The 25,240-nt window shown below is 40.5% G+C and overlaps 1 protein-coding gene across 2 annotated transcripts in view; it reads left to right on the top strand.

Moving 5' to 3' along the window:
• The window catches only part of SLIT2 (slit guidance ligand 2), a 355,443-nt gene that overhangs the window by 311,600 nt on the left and 18,603 nt on the right, over window positions 1–25,240 (top strand). For both annotated transcript variants that reach the window (XM_070398759.1, XM_070398751.1), the window contains 4 exons: window positions 13,028–13,121; window positions 19,769–19,906; window positions 20,013–20,253; window positions 21,772–21,902. In XM_070398759.1, the coding sequence (XP_070254860.1) occupies window positions 13,028–13,121; window positions 19,769–19,906; window positions 20,013–20,253; window positions 21,772–21,902 (604 nt within the window). The remainder of the gene's footprint in view (window positions 1–13,027; window positions 13,122–19,768; window positions 19,907–20,012; window positions 20,254–21,771; window positions 21,903–25,240) is intronic.

Below are 25,240 nucleotides of genomic sequence, written 5' to 3'. Positions count from 1 at the left end.
AGAATAGCAATTGTCCTGTCACAGGAATATGCCCTTAAGTAGCTCTGTGCACTCTCAGGAGCAAGCCTGGCAGTGCGATAGTATTTCCAATCACCACGTGGTTTCATGTGTTGACTAAATTTCATGCTTAGGTTTATAAAACATGTCTTTTCTTTCCAAAAATCTGCTGATGACTGAATCTGCTTTTAAAAGCAGTCAAACCGTTCTCTATTTTTTAACCCCAAACTTAACTAGAAATGAAATTTCAATTTCTTTATGACAATGAGGGTAATTTTCTTAAATAATAAAAAAAACTTCTAGAATTAGCTGACATAGGGAAAATGTTTAAATCCCTGTAGACATGAACAATAAGGGTTGGAGCAATAACTTGTATAAAACGATGAGAAAGCACTTACCCAAGGATCCACAGCTTGTAAAGAGGGGTCCATCCAATACCTCGCTGACCCCACGGCATGCCCTCTGACTTGGGGGACTTGTACTAGGACCAGTCCCTGCTTCTCTGCTGCCACGGTCCAGGCTCAGAATCGGTACCTCTCACAATGGCCCCAACTGACGGATGATGCCCAACAAGCTTTTCTTCTGCTGTCTCGCCAGCTTGCCATACATAATGTCCCTGATGTGCGTTTGGAAAGAGTAAAGGGAACCACAAAATTCAGGTGCTGACAAGCAGTCTGTTTTATCTATACATGAGGGAAAAGAAGTATCCAATCAGTGCCTGCAAATTTAATCCACTAATTAATTCATTAATTCCCCTGATGACGAGTCTACTTTCCATCACTGGGATACTGCTGAATTCGTCCAGCTAATGGGAGAAGCTCAGGTTTCTCATCCTAATATTTAGGATGGGGCCGCTCCCAGTCTTTATTTCCTTTCCTCTCCTTTTTTTTTCTGTGAAACAGGGATAATGACATCTATCCCACCTCAGAATAACATGGAAGGATTAATGGGAAAAGACTTTAAAATGTTACATGTCTATCTGGAAGAGATATCAGAGCTGCCTTGTATGGCTGATGTAAAGTTTTGCATCATTTAATTCCAACCATCATCACTGCATTGACATAGATGAGCTGATGCCATTCCTAATGGCATACGAATTCTTATGATTATTTTGATAGAGAAAATCCCACCTGATGGAAATTACATGTGTGAAGGAAATTTTTCTCCCCATATTCTTCAGCACTGCCTTTTTAAAAAGTACTATTTTGTTGTTGTTTTTTTATGCTCACTATGATGGAAAGGCTTTATTTGGTGTTAAGCCTTTGGTTCTCTTCACCCCCTTACTCTACTTTGAAGTGGAAGGAAATAGTAAATGCTGAAGAACTCTTGGGCGTGGTTGCATTTTTCAGATTTTGTGTATGTTTTTGGATTTTCATGATCTTTTAAAAATAGTGACCCCTTCTGTTATTAATTCTGCCTCGAGATGCGTAAGGTCTTTATAGCAGATTTAATATAGTTGCAGACATACCTGCAGCCTGTTTTAACTATAGAGAATACATTGGCAGCCTAATGATATTGTGTGGTTTGCATTCATCTTTCAACCTTGCAAAGCCTTCTTAAAAGCCTTTGAACCTCAGAAAACATTTTAATGATCCTGTTTGCTCTTAAGTTAATAGGCAGGGACCACTGAGCCCAGAACAACAGTCTAGCTTAACCAAGCCTTATTCAATCCAAACTTGGATTTATTTATTTTGAAAAAGGGTTTAAATATTTCTGCAGTTTCAGTAGCTGTTGGAATTAGTTCCATTATTTAGTTCCAATGAGGAAGTACTGAAAAATACTTCCTTTTCTGTTTATTTATTGGGGAGGTAAGTTTTTCCATTTTGAAAACTCAAGAGATATTTATTGAGAAAATACCTTATGCAGGACACTGTGCTAAGCATCCAAAAATGCATAAAACATTACCCTTGTCCACCGGGCAAAATCTCTGGCTTTGGTCCTCACTGCAAGTTCAGACTAGGTCGGTTGTTTTTGCTAAAGTCATCATTCCTCATATCCCAGGAAAATTAACAGCATCATATAGTTACTCCACCAGTTCATGAGCAAAGAGAGACCCCTTTCTGACTATGAAAATGAACCAAATTCTCTGGCATACAGGCATTATGGAGCAATCCATTCTACATCATTGAGAACAAAAGTGAGAACATAAAAGGATTGTCCTTGTTGGAAACATTTTCCTATCCACATTTACAGCATGTTTTCTGGAGCCTTCCTATTTTGAATTATGGTTAACTCCATCTCACGAGGTTACTCTGGCCATGCCCTGCTTGTGCACGTGTCCCATTTTGCACAATTTTGGCACCAAGAGGACATTCATGAGGGGCTCCCATATTTTTAGGAATTCACAGTCCCTCAGGATCAGTTCTTGGTATTTCTCTACTAACAATGGGACTTCATTAAGTTCAGGGAAGTGCATGTGATCTGGATTGTTTATTGATCCTATTGCGAAGGTCAGTTAACTATTTCCAACTGAGAGGACACATTTCAGGACAGTTAACACAAATAAGAAAGCCTCAGATATGGAAAAAGAATCTTCAGAAAATGTTGGCTATTTTGAAAAAATAAGAAATAGAGTCACGCCATTTATAAGTAATCCTTTACTAATGGAAATGAAGTCAATTGTTACCACCAGCACTGACAAGATTAGAGACGGGGCATCTGCCCATGGTAATGTGCTATGAAATGTGGGTGAAAAGCTTGAGCAGAGCCTGCAACAAATAGTTCCAGCCTGGCCCAGCAAGAAAGGAGGAAATGGAGATAATTTTCATGCAAGTCCAGTTCAGTTAACCTGACCTGGGATGAGTCCCAGAATCCCATCATCTGTGTCCACCCTCTATGTTCACCCATCTCCCTGCTCCACTGCAAGGTCTGAGAGAGAACATAGAATGTTTTTCTTCTTTTTAATCTTCACTTCAGGATATTTTTTCATTGGTTTTCAGATAGAGTAGAAGAGAGAGGAAAAGACAGAGAGAAATATCGATGTGAGAGAAACACATGGGTTGGTTGCCTTCTGCACGAGCCCAAGCCCCAACCAGGGCCCCGGCCTGGGAGGATCCTGCAACCAAGGTACATGCCCTTGACTGCAATCAAACCCGGGACCCTTCAGTCTGCAGGCCAATGCTCTATCCACTGAGCCAAACTGGATAGGGTGAGAATGTTTTTCTTTACACAAATAAAGATCAAATGGAAAGCCACAGTGAAATATTACCTCACACTTTTCAGAATGGCTATCATCAATAAATCAATAAACAAGTGCTGGTGAGGAAGTGGAGAAAAGGAAACTCCCGTGCACTGTTGGTGGCCATGCTGATTGGTGCAGCACCTGTGGGAAGCAGTATGGAGTTACCTCAAAACATTAAAAATGGAATTGCTTTATGACCCAGCAATTCCACTCCTGGGAATATATCTGAAGAAACCCAAAACACTGATTCGAAAGGATATATGCACCCCTGTGTTCATTGCAGTGTTATTTACAATAGCCAAGATTTAGAAGGAGACCAAGAGCCCATCAGTAGACGAGTGGATAAAATAGCTGTGGTACATTTACACAATGGAATATTACTAGCCTTTAAAAGGAAGGAAATCTTACCCTTTGCGACAGCATGGATGGACCTGGAGAGCATTATGCTAGGCAAAATAAGCCAGTCAGAGAAAGACAAGTACCATATGATTTCACTTATATGTGGAATCTAATGAACAAAACTAAATGGGAAATGTACAATTTCTGATAGGAATTGGATGGAGTTTTTAAAATTTGGTAGTGAGAGTCATTCAGATCCATTTATCTTAACCTTTCTCGAGCATGCACTTAAGTGCTTACACACACACTTCCTTGATTCTCAGGTTCATCCCCTCCATTTCCCCTTGGGATTGTCATGATTTAGCAGACGAGAGTGTAGGGGTGTCTGAGTCCACAGGCTGCCCATCTCAGGCCGATGTCAGGACTCAAATCTGCTACCCATTTTCCTTATATTCTCTGTTTCCTTACATGGTCCCTCATGCCATTGGGGTCACCTTTATTAACATTTAAAAACATATTTTCCCTCCAGATGCAATCAATAAGTGTTATCTGTCATATTTTCCAGCAGCCATCAAGTATCTACTTTGTGACAGATAATTTGTTAGGTAATGGAATGGGAATAAAGAGGCACAAATATATAACTACAAATAAAGCTCCTATCCTCAAGTAGTATACTGTTAAAAAATTAAATCTCACTTATTGTGTCCAATAAATTGTTTTTTGATAACTTCCCTTGCTGTGCCAATGTAAGTAAACTGGTACCATTTATTCAGGTTTTTCCTGAGCCAAGTAAGAGCTCAAATGCAAATAATTGACGAATGATGCATTTGACCCTCCAAAAATCTGTGTCCTGGGGATTCTGTCAGGAATTCAACCAGACTTCCTTCCTTGTTCCAAGTATATTTGAAAATGTCATAACAGATTAGTTATAACACTAGAATTCTTGTCCAGTTATTCAGATTGCTGTCATAAATTCCCTTTCCATTATTGTCAATATCAATTATATATATATATATATATATATATATATATATATAGTTTTGCATAATTTAAAAATAGGAACAAGGACAGGCTGCACCGTCAGCCACGGAACCCTCCCCACCCCGTTCATTACCCATGAGCCTCAGAATGAACTCTGACAATTTTTTTTTCTGTTTTAGGGAAAAAGAAATTAATCTGGCTACATCAGCAGAAACTAGCACAATATCTCAGAAGTGCGATAGTACTCATCACTGAAATTATTTTTATTGTAGACAGACATGCCCAACCTGAATTTAAAGGTCTAACTTTTAGAAAGATTCAGATGAGATACTTATTAATTCAAATCCACCCTTTCCTATTTCTCCATTAGTGTAAAGCAAATCAATACTTAACACAGAGTGATTTGAATTAGAAAATTCCAGAAATCCTAATCCAGAGACTATATGACCAACTTCTCTGATAAGCAGGCTTTGTGGACTGAGTAAGCCTAGGTAAGACATGCTGTTGCCCAGATCTCTTGGTAGATAGAAAGCAATGAATCATCCATGCCAGTAACTCTTCAAACATTGCCTCTGATTAAAACAATTTACAAAGAGAACAAATCTCTTTAGGGGTAATAATAAATTTGTGGACCATATAGCATAGTTTTCAGTAATACGTAAAAACAATAATAAGTCATTTAGGCAGTTTCTAAACGGAACTTCTACAGGGTACTGAAAAATTGGGCATCTCATTTCTCTAAATATTACAGATTGGAACTTATAGGGCAGTGACTGCGAACCTTTTGAGCTCGGCGTGTCAGCATTTTGAAAAACCCTAACTTAACTCTGGTGCCGTGTCACATATAGAAATTTTTTTATATTTGCAACCATAGTAAAACAAAGATTTATATTTTTGATATTTATTTTATATATTTAAATGCCATTTAACAAAGAAAAATCAACCAAAAAAAATGAGTTCGCGTGTCACCTCTGACACGCGTGTCATAGGTTCGCCATCACTATTATAGGGTAAGGACTTTGTCATGCTCCCCCTTTAATCATTTGCTGCATAGAACTCAAGATGTTTTTCCCCAACACTACATTATAAAAATTATTAAACCAAAGCACCTTTTTAAAAATTTTGGTCAAATAAAAAATTATCACTCCAGAGTACATATAAATAGATGCTATTACAAGTGGTTAATTCCTTTTACACTATTATTCACTTCAGGAAACATTTAACTGCCATGGACTAGATGGAATCTTCATTATTCATTGATTTGCCAAAGCATCACCATAGTTAAGAATTTGGAAGAGTGCCATGAGTTAAGCCAGTATTTTTTTAGAAAAATATTGTTTAAGAAATTTGAGTGCCTGTGTGGGAAACAGAAATCATATTGGTAATAGCTCGGGTATCCACCACTTGTGTTGTCTGGATGTCTTTGACATAAAGTTTATAAAACGCTTTCAAGAGTATCATTTTTATAACTAAGGATAGTACAGATATTAGTAGTTATTTTGAAGTGCAGCTGTTATTCGAAGTTCAAGCCAATCTCCAAATTTATGGTAAAGTTGATGGAACTGGGTATTGGACTCACTTTTCTCCCCCTCGCTAAGACACCACAGTGTGTGGTTCTCTTGCCTTTGTCACCTTTAATAGCCTAACGTCATATGTCATTGGCACTTATTAATGTTTGGGTAGCCCGTTCTGCAAACCCTAACTGTTAATGCCAGCTCCCCTTGGAGGGAGGGCCGAGGGTTTATTGGTCCCAGTCAACCAGTGCTTTGCAGAGAGGCTTCTAGCCCGAGCAGCAAACAAAGGCAATGCCAGACTACTCTGCTGTACTCTGTGCGGACCTTGCCACTTTTGAAGTGCAGAGGTCATGGTCTTGGACCATGTGCATCACTTATTACAGACAATTGAAGAAGCTCTGAGACCTGGGAGAAAATTTGAGGCTCAGGAGAGAACAACCACATGGGATGAATTAAGAAAGGAAAGAGACATGGAAGAAAGGAAGGAAGGAAGGAAGGAAGGAAGGAAGGAAGGAAGGAAGGAAGGAAGGAAGGAAGGAAGGAAGGAAGGAAGGAAACTTTTATTCCCCACCCTAAACCTTGATTAAATTAGAATTTACCACTTGTATCGGTTTGCTAGTGCTACTATGACAAGTACCAGAGACTGCATGGCTTAAACAACAGAAATGTATTGTCTCTCAGTTCTGGAGGTTGGGAGTCTGAGATCCAAGTGTCAACTGGCCTGGTCCTCTGAGTGCTGTGAGGGAGAATCTGCTGCAGGTTTCTCTGCTTGGCCTGTAGCTGGGCACCTTCTCCCTGTGGCTCTTCATATCATCTTCTCTCTGTCACATTTTCCCTTTTTATAAGAACGTCAGCCATATTGGAGTAGGGCCCACCCTGATGATTTCGTGTGTTTTTTCTTTAAAATTGATTTCCTCTATAATGAGGTTACCTCCAAATAAGTTTACATTTTGAGGTGCTGGAGGACTCCAACATACATATGTATTTTTTTGGGGGGCGGGGAACACATTCAACACATAAGACCACATCACCATAGTTAAAACTCTTGATCTTTGCACCACAAAACTCGATCTTCTTTCAGTGTTGCCTGTGTCGCTAAAAAGCACTTCCAAATATACACACCAGACACCTAGAAGTTCCAGACACCTCCTTCCCTCAACTGCCTCATCATCCAGATCCATCACAAATGTTCACCTATTTGGCTTCCTGACCACCTGTCCAGGCCATTTGTATCTCCTCTACCACCAATGGAGTGCAAGCCAAGTCATCTCTCATGTCCATTCATATCTACCCCTCTGTAATCCATCCTCTACTACAGCCAGAATGTTCTTTTCAAAGTGCAGATGTCATCTGAACATCATCCATCTTCAAACCCTGCAATGGTACCCCATCAATGCTCATAGATTAAAGACATTCTACCAAGTGGGCCCTGCCAACTTCTGTGGCCATCTCTGGCACTACACTCTCCTGGGCTCACTTCCTGTCTCTCAGAGCTCACATTCCCCATGCCACCTCCTGCACAGAACCCCTGTCAGCCCTTGAGACCCCCACTTCACTCTCACATCCATTGCTCACCTCAGAAAAGCCTCCCTCACAGTCAGTCCCTCTTCCAGAGTACCTGGACATTTTTCTGCTCAGCATTTATCATATATTTTAGAGTAACTTGTGAAATTATTATATTAACATCTTTCTTCTGCTCCACTGCTCAAGTATAAGCTCCAGGAGAGTAGGGATATCATTTCTTTGTTGTCATTGTTGTTCACTGTTAGACACCAAACATTTAACACAGGGACTCACACGTAATTGCCACTCAAAACATAGGATAATGTTAGAAGTCTGATTTGCTGTCAGAATCATTAGAAAAGCCATAGGCAGACCACTCCATGGGAGAAGTTTATAGAACAGGTATAAAACTATTTTGGTAAGTTTGGTAATAAGATGTAAAAAAAAAAACGATAACTGAAGATACCAGAAGTACAAATGAAGATTAAAGGGAAAGGCCCCTTGTGTTTAAAAAGGAAGGAACATTAGCATTAGTCCGGCTCATGGATCTAAAATGAAACAGGAGGCAAGGCCAACTCCAGGCACTATTTCCCGGAAGAACCATCAAAGTGCACAGAGATTTCTGCCGCTTTGCAATGAGATTCACAGTGTTGATACCTTAGGGGGCTCTGGGCATCGCTGACACTTTGTTTTTGCCACTGAATGCAATAACATTGTTGTGTGCAGTTCAGTGCGATGCTCCCTCTGCTAACTTGCTATCTGCGTTATCCGTCTCTTTATAAGCATTTTTAAAATACTTTTTTAGAGCCACAGTAGACCTTGTATACCTTCAATTTCAGAACCTCATTTCACCAATGAAGAATTGGGGCCCAGAGCAATAAAACAGTTCACTTCTCTGCAACCAGTCCACTCTTTTATACTGAATAAGTTGCAGAAGGCCATTCCAAGCAATAACTCAGCAACCCCAATGTCATCTCACCTGGTCAGAGTAGTTTCTGCCTATGATTTCTCCTTTTATGCTCGTTCACTCGTCACTCCAAACAGAACATTAACTCTGATGATTCAGCTTTTACTGCTCATATGACCATAACATTTATCATCCGAGTCAGGGCATCTGTGTGGGTGCATGGGGGCACTATTGAAAATTACCTTGGGTCAACAGGTGTAAACCAGGACTGTCCTGAGCAAGCCAGGATGTATGGTCACATTACCAGTACATAAAATTCTTCATAAAATCCACATGTACAGGTGTTCAGTAAATAATGAATTGTATCTCTTACTAGAGTAGGCTTTGAGGAATCGCAGCCTTTTAGGGAAGCGAACATCACTCTTCCCCTGTTCCATCACAGCTCACATTAGTGTAACTATAGAACTCAGGCATTTTCAGTCCCACTCTCTGCCATTTTTACCAGACAGACACAGTTAGACATTATTTTCTTATAAAGAAAGTCACCTCTATTTAAGACACATGATGCTTTTTTTTTTACAAGTTAGAGCCAATCATACACTAACTCTCATATCCTGAAGTGGTAGCAATAGGCTCTTTGGTTGACCACTCTCTATTTCTTGAAAACACAGACAACTCACACACACACAACTTTGTAACTTTTCATCAACAAAAGAGCTGAAAACTAGCAGCATGAGGAAGAGGAATTTCCTTGTCTCATCAAAAGTGAGATCATAAATGCCAGGCAACCATGGTAGTCCACACTATTGCTTTATCATTGGGGACCTTTAAGGATCCAGTGTTGAGAGCAAATAAATAGGCTTTCCTGATTGGTGTCAAATTGCACAGTCAAGATCTGTTTGGACCCCTGTCTTTTGAGGAGTTCTTGGGCACCGAAATTTAATCTGTATTCAACCACGTTGACCTTATCCACTCCAATGGGCTGACTTATCTTTTCTGATGCCATGTTAAAAATATAAAGACCTGCTTATAAAATTAACAGATTATAACATTAACTATGTGGGAAGAACATTTCCATTTTTCCCTTTTGTCACCTCACACTTTATCATCTCAGGAAGGGGGGCAACCACTGATGATATGATCTGAGGCAGGCCCTGGGCCATTGAAAAAGCAAAGTCAGGTACCTTTTTTTTCTTCCTGATTTTCCACTCACATGTCTTGCTTTGACTACACACATACTGATGATGATGATGATGATGATGATGATGATGATGATGATATAGAGGAAGGGGAGCAGGGGAAGGAGAAGGAGAAGAAGATGATGAAGAAGAAGAAGTAGGAGGAGGAGGAGGAATAACAGGAGAAAAAGAAGATTGAGAAAAGAGGAAGAAGAAGAGCATAATTTCCTCTCAGTACTCTGAGGTTTTGAGAAGTTTTTATTGATTTTTTTTACAGAGAGGAAGGGAGAGGGATAGAGAGTTAGAAACATCAATGAGAGAGAAACATTGATCAGCTGCCTCCTGCACACTCCCTACTGGGGATGTGCCTGCAACCAAGGTACATGCCCTTGACCGGAATCGAACCTGGGACCCTTGAGTCCGCAGGCTGACGCTCTATCCACTGAGCCAAACCAGTTAGGGCTACATTTCCCATCTTATATTGAGCTCCTAGGTCTCACCACTATGGGATACTATTTAAACTTTAAAGGCTGCCTTCCCCCAAATACGGCATAATCCAATGCAATTACAACAAATTAAATAGCCCAATGAAAATATTTATTTTAACATTTGGCCAGGGAAAAATCTAAAATAATGTTTAAAGAAAAGAGCATAACCTAGTTATTATTCATGAGTGACTATTCAATAAAATGAACCAGAAAAATGTCTAAAGGTTAAATTGAAATCCAAGTTGAATATAGATCAGCAAGATAGAGTTATTGCCTTGAAAAGCATAACTCTTTCTTTCAATAACTATTATTTTAGTATTTCTCCAAACCATACTCTAAAAATATGTAAAGCTATGCATGCCAAGCATACTGCTCTCAATGAACTTTCAAAGAAAGGGAATGAAATAAGCACCAATAATATGAAGAGCACTCCAAACAGAACAACCCTACAACCTTACCTTATATGATTCTCATGAACATTTAGTGATGGCATATTTGCACAGCCGTTAGAACTCTCTGACACATAGTAGTAAGCACTATATAATTGTTAAGTCGATAACAGTGCATACAATATGTACCATTAGACAGGCAGAAGCAGACATGGCATATAAAAATTGTACATAAATAACAAATGGTTAATATCTAGGAAATTTTCATAAGAAGGGGACACAGAATGGATGTAAAAATTGAAAACAGAACTTATTAAAGTTACTAAAGCAAAATGAAACACCATCAGCTTGGGCACAGATTTGAGATAAATTCGTAAGCCAGTGAATAGTCACAGGTGCCAAGAGTATAGGAATGGGAGATTGGGCTTGAATAGTGAATTAGGCAGTAATGGGGTGCAGAAAATGCTCTTGTAACACTTGTTAATATTACAGTATTTGGTGATACTTAAAAGGAGACAAATCCTTTTTGAAGTAATCAATCTTACCAGAGAGTCCAATGTGTAGCTATGTAATGGTCACAAAGAACTATCATACACAGCTTTAGTAATGATTACTATTGCTGCAATGCTGTTCTTATAGCATAGATTCCTTATAAGGTAAGAAATATTTGACATTGATGTAGCTTTTCACCCTCAAGTTGGCACACTTAGTCTTAAAGCTGTGACTGATTACACACTTGGCAATCTGTTTAGCCAATAATTACTTAGAATCATTTCCTTTCTCACCTTTTGCCCTCAACAAGTTTATGAAGAAATAGCTGGTGGAGAATAAAGGGACAACTCCTATTTTCACCCCTCAGAGCTGAAGTTTTATTCTCTATGTTCTATCTCCAGCTCAGACTTCCCCTGGCGGTAGATTGGGAGATGATTGAGGGCAGCGCCCATCATATCCATCCTGTAGCCCCAGCATCTAGCACAGAACATCATATAGTAAATCCTTATGAACGACAGTTTAGATTGGCTTAATTGGATTGGGTTGGGTTGGGTTGGGTTGGTTTGGGTTGGGTCGAATAGGATCAGATCAAAGTGAATAAAAAGTAAAGCATGTACCCCTTTCTTATACTAACAGAAAGTACAAAGTTTTAAATAAACCCTGTTTAAAAATAGCTCATATATAGTTGAGAAAACATTTTTGTACAGATTTAGAGACACAAAACTTTCTTGTACAAGAAATATATGAGACTTTCAGTGCAACGAGTTCATCTTAAGAGACAGAGAAAAAATACCTACCTTATCATAGATCAAGTTGATGTAACACTTAGATGAGCACATTTATATACTTGCATCATAGAAAAAGATGCTTGCAGTGTGAATAATATGCCACATTTAGTTATTAGGCAACTACTTAGCAAAGCGTTACTAAAAGGATAGTCTTCTAACAAGGGATGTGCTGCAAACTCGTCATTTTTAAACCAGTACTATTTAAATCCACACATGTTGAACAAATCAAAGTTCCAATAGTTTCTTGGAAATGAACAGCAGCCTATAGATGTGTCACTAAAATAATTAAAAATTAATTCAGAAGTAAGATAGAAAAGAACTTTTATATTTTTCCAGTCCCCTTAATCTCTCACACAATGTTTGGGAAAGTCCTCTCTCTGAAAATCCTATTTGACCTAATATATCTGAAAATGAAATAGAACCATGTTATTTGTATCTGAAGAAAGTTTCTAAGAAAGAGTCAGACGTGCAATTAACACAGTGTGTCTAGACTCCGCATGGTTATGCTCTTCACTCACTTTTATTGACAAAAACTATTCCTTACGAGCTGGCTGATGCCCAGAAAAAAGTCTATGTTCTCTATTTAGATTGATTTTCCTTTGGCTTTTTCCTGTCTATCTTGGTGGAGGTAGCTTAGAAGTATTCTCTGGAGCTATTGCAATAAGTCATAAGTGGGGAAAATATCTTATTCTAGACTTATTAGACCTTGGAGACTATGAAGATCGGAGGATTAATTTTTCAGACGTTAAATAGACTAAGCCCGACATAAAAGGGAAATACAGAATGATTCTACCTGCGTCAAGCTCTAAAACAGGCAAGACTGTTCTGTGGTACTAACTGTCAGGATAGCAGTTATTTACCCCAGACCTCTGGGATGCTGGTTGATGGGGTTGTTCCTGGATGCGGATGTGGTGACATGAGTGGGCTCAGCCTGTGAATATTTATTAGCTATTCATTTATCCTCTGGGTAGATGCTATACCTCCATAAAAAGTCCAGAATAACATTAATAGAATAACAGACATGAAAAGCAATCAGATTTCCTTTGTCTAAATCCAACAGAATATTCGTCACAGATCGCAATACTTGTGTTGTCCCAAATCATAAGACTGCGTACCAGCAGAACCAGCAGTTTGGATCCTCTGCTTCCGTCTTGTGATTATTTTCCCCCCAATCACAAGCTGGGTCACACTGTAAGGCCCATGGCACAGCCTGCTGCCGGAAGGCTGCCAACCTTCATCTCTGAACTAACGCTGTTTGCCATGTTAACAGGCGAGTTGTGTGAGGAGAAGCTGGACTTCTGTGCCCAGGACCTGAACCCCTGTCAGCACGACTCCAAGTGCATCCTGACGCCAAAGGGAGTCAAGTAAGTCAGGGGCTGCCTCGGTGCTCACCTGGGGCCCCCTCTGCTCGGAGCTGCTCTTCTCCACCTGCCCTCAGGCTCTGGCTTCACACCTTTGCTCAGGATTAAAGGGACATACTCTCTGGGGTCCAAACATTTGTATAAATGGTTATAAACAGCATGGGCTTTGCTTTAGTACACTGAAAAATAAGATAAAAGAGCTTTCTTTTTACCCATGACTCTTCCTAAGAAGGTGTGCATGAAGTAAAATAGCCTTTGACTATATTTATGAAAATGTCTTTGAAGGCTGAATAGATTTGGAATATCTGGTAGGTGCTTTATTATTTGAATGTTTAATTTAACGTAACCGAACATGTTTTGATCTGTAGCAGTGTTTTAACTCTCTAAGGTAAGGACGAGAGAGGGCCCTATGTCGCAGGTTGTCCTGGGACAGTCCCAGTTCATGCCTGTTGTCTCAGCACATTCATTAATAGGACCCCCTTCACCTTACGAACGTCTTTGGGGGGATGGTAAAGCATACAGTCACTCCGAGTAGAGAGCTCCCTCACCTGAACTCAGAACTTCAAAATCATTTTCTATGTCTTCCTCAGCAATCTTCCGAAATAGGTTTGGTATCAAATTAAATTACATCTTTGCCACAATCCTGAAATATCTCAAGGGTCTATCAACAGCAACTTCTCTCCTCAGAGACAGTAGTTTAGCGACCATCGTGCCCAAATGCTTCCTTTTAAACATGAGGAAACCGGGCCCAGAGCGGCCAGTGGCTGCCCAGGTATCTCGAGGTTATTCATTGGCAGAGCTGGAGCTCAGATATATACTTCCCAGTGGGGTGATTCTTCTAACACAGGTGACCCCTAAGGAGTTTTGTAGTTTCTTAACATTGCAGTTGGCTTATTATGGAAGGTAAGCCGGACGCTCAGGGATGACCCATCCGGGTTCAGGAGTTGAGCTGTGCTTACATCAGACAACTAGCAAATAACATCATTTGTCCCTTTCCACAATATTTATTGAGCACCTGCCATGGGTCAGGGCACGTGGCAATAGTACCATCTTATATTTTTATACTGCTCTATAGCTACTCACTTTCACATACTTGATCTTCTCGATGAAATTACTCAGGCTTCATTGCCATGGGATTCAGAGAATTAAAAGTGACTCAGGTCAGGAACAGTTTTGTGAGAGGAGATGGGATTCAAGTTGGGACTCTAACATTGAAATTTGTCAATGGATCATCAGACATTGTCTGTAGAATGGGAGGTAAGGGTCAGTATTACCAAGACCCTGTCACTGCCTTTAAAGATGAATCTGAAAAATATCTATTCTCCAGATGTATTTAATTCTTTGATGCAACTTGGCTTAAAATTTATCATTTTAGAATAATACAGATACAGTTGCAACATCTACTGATTCCATTTGATGACTTACTAAAAAGGAAAAGACTATACTACTATACTACTTTTCAAATTTTAGTTTATACTTCCCAAAAAAAACACAAAATTCTTAGTAAAATCTTTATACAAAATTCTGCATTGAATTTTTGTTCATCTATGTACTGTACATAAATTAGTTGAACTCCTAATGTCTTTGATCTGCCCACAGTTGGCAAGTTGAAAGTCTATCACTTCCATTACAAATATCATTTCTCAGATAAAATCATCAGCAAAGAAGGTGGTTTTCCATAACTGCTTATCTGCTATATAGGTTTCATAGGATTTTGTACAATGCAGTTATAAAATAAAATATTAATAAGACAATGGAAATCATTTCAAAATGAGGAAGTTCATCTTCAAAAAGATGAATCTTTAATTCAGTGTCTTCTATTACCATCATTAGATTGCATACTCTTTTTTCAGTTACAGTTGACATTCAATACTATGTTATATTAGTTTCAGGTGTACAGCTTAGTGGTTAGACATTTATATAATTTACAAAGTGATAGCTTAATAAGTCCAGTACCTACTTGGCACTATACATAATTATAACAATATTATTGATTACAGTTCCTATGCTGTACTTCATAGTCCCCTGACTACATTGCAACTACCTATTTGTAGTTTCTAATCCTTTCACCTTTTTCACCCAGTCCCCCAACTCTACCCTCTGGCAACCATCAGTTTGTTCTTTGTATCTATGAGTCTGTTTCTGTTTTGTTTGTTCATTTATTTGGTTTTTTAGATTCTACATATAAGTGAAATCATATGGTATTTGTCTTTCTCTGTCTGACTTATTTCACTGAGCACAATACCCTGGAGATCCATTCATGTTGTCAGAAATGGCAAGATTTCATTCTTTTCATGACCGTGTACTATTCTATTGTATGCATGTGCCACATCTTCTTTATCCACTCACCTATCAATGGACACTTAGGTTGCTTCCATGTCTTGACTATTGTAAGAAACTTTGCAATGACCATAGGGGTACATATATCATTTCGAATTAGTGTTTTGGATTTTTTGGATAAATACCAAGAAGTGGGATTGCTGGGTCATAAAGTAGTTCTGTTTTTAATTTTTGAGGTTGCACACTCTTTTTTTTTCAGTTGTTTTTATTGATTTCAGACAGCGAAAGGGAGAGGGAGAAAGAGAGAGAAACATCAATGATCAGGGAGAATCATTAATCGGCTGCCTCCTGCACACCCTCTACTGGGGATCAAGCCAGCAACCCCAGCATATGCCATGACTGGGAATCGAACCACTGACCCTTTGGCTCATGGATCAACACTCAACCACTGAGCCATACAGGCAGCCCTAGGTGCACACTCTTCAAAGTGCATCTTCCTGGATTATGGGTTCGCTGATTTGGGAACCTGTGGTTTTCACAGTCATTTGTGAGCTTGTTTTACAGCTGGATGTAGCTTAGCAGAAAGTAGGTGAAGTCATAGTATGTGCCATTACTCCCACATTATAAAAAACTGCACATTGTGGGAAAGGGAGGTGCAAAAAGAAAATGGACTTAAAAACCAAAACTATTTGAATGCTGCTAAAGAAAAATCTCTCCTGACAAATGTTGTTTGAACAACTTGTACTGTTACTTCATTTTCTTATTGCTAAGCTGGGAGAGCTGGTTTTACTTCTCTTGCTTCATTATATACCTCATAAATCTCCTAAATTGCTTTGAGATATTTTTAGACCACGATATGCCATAAGCAGTATTTTCAAGCATGCATCTTACTTAGTCAGCTTTTGGGCTTCCAAACAGTATATTTTATAGTCTTTGCTTTCTTCCTCACTCCTGGCCAGATAATGGAGTTGAGGGAATATGATAGGTTTTATTGATAATACAACTTTAAGGAATTCCTAATTAAATATTTTCTTCCTGTTTTAAAGCTAGATCTGAGGAGCAAAAGAAAGACCGAAAGAAAAAAAAAATGTTGCTTATAATGTGACTCCAAGTTCTAAGGGGCTTGAGAAATGGCACTTGTAGAGAAGAGAATATAAAATAGCTCTTAGCCACTATGGTGAATGTATGGCTCTCTTATCTTTTGCTTTGATTTCTTTTCTCAGATAAATAATTCAGTGTGTTTCAGAGCACTTCTTTCTTTTAATGCTTGGCCTGTTAGCTCTGCTCACATTAACATGGATGGAGGCTCTTCTCTTGGTGCTTGTCCATCTATTTCAGTGTCTACAGCCACTTAGGGTCCACGTCACTTCAGACTTCTTTACTCTGCATTGTTATGATTTAGCACTGAAACCACTGGCTCTAGGGGAAGCACGCTTATGCAGTGAGCTAGTTTTATGTCTTAATTCACACAGGCAGAGCTGAAAGTCTGTGTGCTAGCCCATTTATTTTAATTCATCAGTTATCCAGTAGCTCTTAAATCCCAATGTTGCATTTGCAGACAAAGCCCCTGGCATTCAGGAATGTCCACATTCACTTGGGTGTTTTTAATTATCCTCATTCACTTAAACCCTAATGGCTTTAAAATAGAAAAGTGGGTAATTGCTACAGCCTAACCATAAAGGCTTTATAGAATTATAAAGACTTAATGGAATTATTTAAAAATATAACTACTGTTTATTGATCATGCATTATAAATCAAACACTATGCTAATTATTTTATAGATGGTAGTTTTATGAAATATTTTAACAAACCTATGAGATGGAAATGATTTTATTCTATATATGTTACAGATGAGGAAATGAACACTTAGATTAGGTAACTTAGTGAAGATGACATACACTTAAGAATAAAGCCAGGATATAAACCCAGTTCTAACAGCCAAGTATAAATTCTGTAAAGCTAAACCAAAGTTTCCATATTTGTCTTTTTAAAGTCAGCAAACCTTTTCTTTTTATTTATTGACTAGAGGCCTGGTGCACAAAATCTCTGCACTCGGAGGGGGGTCCCTCAGCTTGGCCTGCACCTTCTCGCAGTCTGGGAACCCTCGGGGGATGTTTGGCTGATGGTGTAGGCCCGCTCCCCATGGGCCTAAGCCATCAGTAGGACATCCTTAGTGCTGCTGTGGAAGTGGGAGAGGCTCCCGCCACCACCACTTCACTCGCCAGCCATGAGCCTTCCCACCGGGGGAAGCTCCTGTGTTGAGCGTCTGCCCCCTTGTGGTCAGTGTGCATCATAGCGACTGGTCGTTCCACTGTTTGGTCAATTTGCATATTAGCCTTTTATTATGTAGGATTTTAGAGAGAGAGTAAGGAAGAGGGGGAGAGAGAGAAACATCGAAGTGAAAAAGAGACATTGATAGGTTGCTTCCTACATGCACCCTGACTGGGATTGAACCCACAACCAGGAAATGTGCCCTCATCGGAAATTGAACCAACAACCCTTTGGTGCATGAGATGATGCCCAGCCACCCGAGCCACACCAGCCAGGGCCAGAGAAGCCTTTCTTAAACCCAAAACAGAAATGCTCATGGGAGCCCAGTGTGTAAAACTAATAAATTGCAACAAGAGAGTGTTGGGAGGCAGATAGAGGGTGGAGGGAAGCTACCAGAAACACCTCACCCCCTCCCATGGCCATATCTGTAGGGGTCCATGGTCCCCTATAGCTCCACAAAGCATAGTTCAGAACCCCTGCTCTGGCCACACTGCTTTCCCTCAAGCAACTCAAGTGCTGAGACCTGCTGTCATAGTAGAGATTCCAGTGATCAGCACTGGAGAGGGGCAGGTTTTGCAGACAGCCCTACGCGATTAATTATCAAACAGGCTGTGCAGTGGTTAGGAACCCAGGCTCTTGTCAGATTTCTTGGGTTCAGTTTCTGGCTGTGGCACTCACAAGCTGAATGTCCTTGGATAACATGCTTAAACAATGTGTCCTCTATTTCCCTCCCCTGTAGAGCGGAGTAATGGTAGCACCAATGTCACCGGGCTGTGGAGAGCTGCCAGGGTTCTTGTCCCAGCATCAAGAAGGGTTCAGCAAATCTGGAGAAGGCTGTGCATAGATTAAATAGGAGTCCAGAGACGAAGCATAATTTTGAAAGGCATTGGGGGTCAGAGGAGCCTAGCTGAAGGAGCTAAATTCTAAGTTCTTAGGTCTAAGGTCTCCTCATCCCAGGACCCCATGGTTTTCCTTAACACAATTTGTCCTGAGGAGAGGCAGAGATATACACTTCAAAGGGTCAGGGTTTCGTATACAGAAGCATTTTCAGAATGGGAGAATTAGCCTATGACTGTCCAGGTGTTTGGCCAGTAGGAGGCAATAACATGTAGATTAAGATGCCCTGAGCTGTCTGGCAGCCAAGCAATGATCCCTTTTCAGGTTTGGGGAAATGCCCTCAGCCATTCCCAGATGCAGCCCTGCTGAACATGCTGGAATTGGTTTCGGGCAGAGAGCATTCAGTGAATCCACATAAGTCAAGTGTTTAGGGCGGGGTCTGGCACAGAGGAAGTGCTCCAAGAACATCAGCTGTATGTTATCCCTGGTCCTTCAGCATCAGAGCAGCTGAGACCCTCCCGCCCTCCACCAGCAGGAACAGGCTGAGAAGCTGTGCAAGAGACTGGCCCCGGGATTCTGTGTCAGCTCCCCTGTCTCACTCCATTAGGTCAACCCCATTCTGCCATAATGTTCTCTAGGTTTATTGTGGATTAGGGTATCCTGTGTTAACATATTTTTTCATAAAAATGCATTTTATTCTCTATTATTAATTTTTAAAATGTTATTTATTTGGAAATTGCTTAATATTTTCTAGTAAATTTGACAACATAGATAGCGCTTTTATCATCTCAACTCCTCCAATGAATTAGAGCTGAAAGTAGTAGACACTACAAGCAAATAAAGTGGGGAAAAGGGGAGGAAGGAAGAGGGGGAAGGAAGGAGGGGCGGTGGGAGGGAAAAAGAGAGAGAAAGGAAGAAGAGAGAGCCAGAGAGAGGGAGGGACAAAGGGAGGAAGAAAGTGGGAAAGCAAACAAGATAGAGAGAAGGAACCCTGTGCACTGATTCTATTCTTATTTGGATTATGGATACTCACTCTGGTCAGGAGATAAAAATCACCATTCCCCTGACAGTTCCCAGTGAGAAGCCATGGGATACCTTGCAGACCAGTACTGTGTTCTAGGCTTCCTTTAGTTTGGGGCTCTGTGAGCATGTCTAAGTACATTTTTTAAAGATGGTGCCATCTTTTCCTAGATGACTTGCAACTGTTTGACTTATTTTGGCTCCGTTGGGTTTGAAATCATTTACTTGCTTGTTCAAACAGATGTGACTGCACCCCAGGCTACATCGGCGAGCACTGTGACGTGGATTTCGACGACTGCCAGGATCACAAGTGTAAAAACGGGGCCCACTGCACGGACGCAGTGAACGGCTATACGTGCATCTGCCCCGACGGTTACAGGTGCGAAGAGATGTTCACATCTGTGTGGAGAGTTAGGGCTCACGGGATTCCGTGCACAGTGGCCATTCAGTAACATCTAATCAGCATGTTTCTCTTCTTTCCGTAGTGGCTTGTTCTGTGAATTTTCTCCGCCCATGGTCCTCCCTCGAACCAGCCCCTGTGACAATTTTGAGTGTCAGAATGGAGCTCAGTGCATCATCAGGATAAATGAGCCCATATGCCAGTGTTTGCCTGGCTACCAGGGGGAGAAGTGTGAGAAGCTGGTTAGTGTGAATTTTGTAAACAAGGAGTCCTATCTTCAAATTCCTTCGGCGAAGGTTCGGCCTCAGACGAACATCTCACTTCAGGTAAGGTTCCCCACCACCAGCAAGAGCCGATCTCATCGAAAGCCAAATCCAGCTCTACAGCATAAACACGGTGGTGGTTTGGGAGTGATGTTATTTGTCACATAGACAGTTACAGGCCGCAGAACACAATAACAGACAGCACCCCTGTGGGAAAGCGTCAGTCTTCTCGCCAACGTTTGTGTTTTTCTAAGCTAAGTGGGAACCGGGCATTTTTATTCATTACTTGTTTGAGAAAAATCACACACACGGTAACAAAATATATATCTTTGTTTTGTGCTTGGGTAAAGGCTTTTTATTCATTTATCTTTATGACTGCAGTCCAGGCTCTACACTCTGCAAAATATCCAGCGAGCGTCTTACAACTTTTCAAACCGGAAACCTTTGAGAATAGACATGAAATTAACAAACAGATTTATTGCTAGTCTTTCCACCAAGTCACCTTTACCTTTGAGTCAGTGATTCAGTGCCCTGTAGACAAGGTGAGAGTAGATTAGAGGTAATACCTGTAGGTGACAGGGGGCAGGTTAGTTTTATCCAGTAAATAAAATATTTTATATGTGTTGAGTTCAAATGGTCTTAGCCTGTTTCCTATCGGTCCCACTCTCCATTTGGTTTACCTTGGCACCCAGGGAGGGGCGAGGCGTTCTTTAGAAGTCACGGGGAATGGGACCCCGGGAGGCAGCCAGGCCTTCTTTACGAAAAAGCCTGTCTCCCTGGCTGCCAACATTCACCACATTGATTGTTATGAGAAGTGCCCAGTGCTGTTTGGGCTTAGGTCCTAACTTTAACAGAACTGCTTCTTTAAAAGCCAGAGAGCAGGGCAAAAAGAGAGATTTCCCTCTTCTCATGCCATCACTATGAAGAATTCACTTCTTTATATGAAATATGAAAGTCGACCTTGCTCAGCACAGTCGCATTTCACATATGCCATAAATACAGCCCGTTACAGAAGCAGGGAGAGCAGGTGAGTGAAAAGCTCCAAGTGCAAGCACAGGCAGCGGTGTTTACTTAGGCGCATGTTATTGTTCTTTTTCAACAGAACAGAAACACCACCATTTTTATTCCTGATTAGACGTTATCATTCTCTGCTGAGAAAATATAGTTGATAGCTAAGGAGGAAAGCTTGGTTTCCGTTAGATATTGTGCACTCTAATGCTGTGGAAACTATTTTTCAGCTTTAATTTCCCGAAGTGTAAATTAGGTATGTAAATTCCTTGTTTTTGCATATTTCATGGGACATGCATCTTGAAGCTTTGGCATTGCCCATATGTACAGGAAGAGTAAAAATACGTTTATGAATGTATTTTTAAAGTTCCTTAGGAATTTATTTGCAAGGAAGTAATTTAGACTAGGTCATCTTTCAAGTAATGATTTCAACGTACAGTACCGTATTTTCTCATAGCCATAAGGAAAACATAAAGGTTAGAAAAAACCCTTCACTAAGCAGTCTTGTTTCTTTTTGATGAAATGTGTTTGAGTGACGACCCATCCTACTAACGGAAGTGTCCTTCCCCCTAGATTGCTACCGATGAAGACAGTGGGATCCTCCTGTACAAGGGGGACAAGGACCACATCGCTGTAGAGCTCTACCGGGGACGCGTGCGCGCCAGCTACGACACCGGCTCTCACCCGGCCTCTGCCATTTACAGGTGAAGATCTCTCAGTTACTGGGAAAGGTGAAAACCATTGTTTCATGAAGCACTGCTTCTCTGTTGTTTTGTAATGTGGAGGGGAGGGATCAGTTGGCTCCAGCAGACTCTGTGATGAGTGTGTTACCCATGGCATGAGTTGGATAATTGCAGGAAAGTCTTATTACAAGACTACAGGTCTTCCCCGCTACCCAAGAGTAGAACCTTCCCACAAAACCCTTTGTAAACCGAAATGGAGTAAAGCAGAAAAGCCATTATCTTAGGACATATCTGCTAAAGGACGCACAAAATACACAGAGGTGGAGCACAAATGTTCTCACACGCAGTTCAAAGCTAGGGTGGCGGGATGCTGAGATTCTGGGTATGGGCCCTGGGAAGGAGCTTGACCCTACTACAGTTGCTGCTCCGGGCGCCTCACTGTCTCTGCAGAGGCTCACTGAAAAACAAAGCTACTAGTATTTCCCTTTCTAAAAGAAAAGCTAAAGTGTCTTTTCTTCCCATTCCTTCAGTCAGATTCCTTTCTTTTGGTTAGGAAAGCAGGTGCTAATGTAGTGTCTCTCTTAAAGTAAAGTGGAAGTAAAGTGAACTTTTGAAAAGTGGGGAACACCTGTATTTGCAAAGCTTGGTAGGGGTAGTATTTTGCCCTGGGGCTAGAAAGGAGCATGCTGCTCCCACCCATCTGCTTGTAGGAGTGAGAGGAGGCAGAGGCTATGGAAATACAGGACCAGAAAAGGAATGTGGAGAGGATTGCAGGGCAGGAGCTCTGACCTTCAATGAAGTGAGCCCCCAGGGAAGGAGCCAGGGTTTTATTTTTTATTTTTAAAATATATTTTATTGATTTTTTACAGATAGGAAGAGAGAGGGATAGAGAGTAAGAAACATCGATCAGCTGCCTCCTGCACACTCCCTACTGGGGATGTGCCCGCAACCAAGGTACATGCCCTTGACCGGAATCGAAGCTGGGACCCTTGAGTCCGCAGGCCGACGCTCTATCCACTGAGCCAAACCGGTTAGGGTGGAGCCAGGGTTTTAAATATGCAACCTCACTCCCCTACCTCCCAACAGTCACCTGCCTGGTGCTTCCCTGTGGCCAAATCAGATGCCAGAAAACAATGAACCCACTAATCCTACTAATGTAAGTCACACTGGAGCTTCCTAGGGCTCAGAGCCTGTAAAGATCTATGGAGCATTGCTCTAGAGAAACAACTACAGTAGAAACTCAGCACAGTGAGAAATATAAAGTTACTATTCATGCAACACATGTTTATTGAGCACCTACTGTGTGCTAGGCCCTGTTCCAAGATTTCAGGAACAAAACTCCTGCCCTTAGAGAGCTTTCATGTAATAAACCAATGGTTGCATAGAATATATCATAGATAATTTTATCATTCATTTTGGAAGTCTTTTTTAAAATAATATAATGATATTGATGATACGTTGGTGACATGAAAGGGAAGATATTTATGAGGCATAAGACTAACCTTCAGAGCCCCTCTGTCATCCTGCAGAAAAGTTACCTAGTAAATTTCCTCACATGTAGAAACAGAGTAGTCACACATTTAGAGCAGGGTCATAATGCTATATGCAGTCTGTTTTCCTAGGAAGGTAATTTAAATGAACTAAACAGACCAATTGAAAGAAAAGAATATATTCTCATTCTGTTACATATATATATATATATATATATATATATATATATATATGGTTATTGATTTCAGAGAGGAAAGGAGAGGGAGAAAGAGATAGAAATATCAATGATGAGAGATAATCATTGATCGGTTGCCTTCTGCACGCCCCCTACTGGGGATCGAGCCCACAACCCAACATATGCCCTGACCAGGAATTGAACCATGACCACAGGGTTCATAGGTCCATGATTAACCACTGAGTCATGCCGCAGGGCATCATTTTGTTTCTCTTGAAGAGATCTAACGTTTAAGAGACCTATTCCTTTATTACAAACAGCCTTGATGTTGGCAATACAATAGGAGTGGTTGTGACTGGGGTGAACCAAAAGCAAATCTTTGTCCAAACAGGACTAGGCTACATCTCCTCAGTTCTCCCTGAACCTGCCACGTTTGCTACAACTCCAGCTTTTCCAACTAAAGGCAGAAATATGAAGTTTTTTAACTATAAAGTTTTCCCTCCTTTAAATATTGATTCAGATTATTTTAAAATACCCTTTGTGGTGAACACAGTGCATCTGTATGCCAAACAAGCTTGACAACCAATATGTGGGCATTGATTGGGACTATGTAGAGATACTGGCCTGTATGTTGTTTGTGTTATTCATATATATATATAATCAATGTGTTTCAAAAACCTTCATATCCTATTTAATCCTCCATAACAGTTCCAGGAAAGTCAATGCCAATTGTAGCCATGAATGGAATCCTTTTGGTGGTGAGCTAACCCATTTGGGAATATTTACATCATGGAAACAAACACATAATTATTGGTTTCCAAGTGAAATGAGATCGTTTCTTCATCTCCAAATGGTAATGAATTAGTGCCAACACTGAAGGTATTGATAGGCCTTAAATCATATAGCCTCAATTTGATTCAGCCCATAAAAAGATTGCAGAATATTGATTTTTGTGGTTCATTTTGGGGATTGATGTTTTTGTTTTATTCTATGCAGTGAAACAGTAGAATACTTTCAGAAACCATAATAAAGGCTCTTGAGGTTAGCTTATTAAAGCTAGTTCTCACAAAAACATGTATATTTAAAGCATTTCTAGATAAGTTGTAGAAACCAGGATAAGTTATATCCAAATGAGGAATTACTATAAAGAGCTTATTTTGAGTTTATGTTCATTACCATTTTTGCTTAACAAGCAATAGAGTACACCCTGTGGCATTTATAAATACCATTAATACCATGTGACTCATTTTACAATATAAATCAGAAGTCTAGGAAAAGCATCATTTTTAAATAATGCTTGCTCTTCAGTTTATGGCACAACACTCAAGAAAAGTTATTACATTTTTTAAGGAAAAAAAAAGAAACAATTACCTAAAATTCAAATAGAGAGATGATAGTCTGACTGAATTGATTAATATGTATTACATGTAAACTAGAGGCCCTGTGCATGAAATTCGTGCACAGGTAGGTCCCTAGGCCTGGCCAGCGATCAGGGCCAATTGGGGTCTTCCGGCTGCGGGCCAGGACCTTCCTTCTGGCTGCCAGCTGGGGCCTTCCTTTCCCAGCTGCTGGCTGCCGGCCAGGGCCCTCCTTCGGTCCATGCCACCCCCTGCTGGTCAGCTCATGTCATAGCAAGCGATCATACTCACAGTCTCCCGGTCGAACTCCCGAGGGGACACTTTGCATATCAGAT

The sequence above is a fragment of the Myotis yumanensis genome, unplaced genomic scaffold (genome assembly GCF_028538775.1).
Source record: "Myotis yumanensis isolate MYYU_CA2020_CCGP unplaced genomic scaffold, mMyoYum1.0.hap1 SCAF_1, whole genome shotgun sequence".
Classification (NCBI taxonomy): domain Eukaryota; kingdom Metazoa; phylum Chordata; class Mammalia; order Chiroptera; family Vespertilionidae; genus Myotis; species Myotis yumanensis.
The sequence above is the reverse complement of the archived record's forward strand: the minus strand, read 5'-3'. Positions and strand labels throughout refer to the sequence as shown.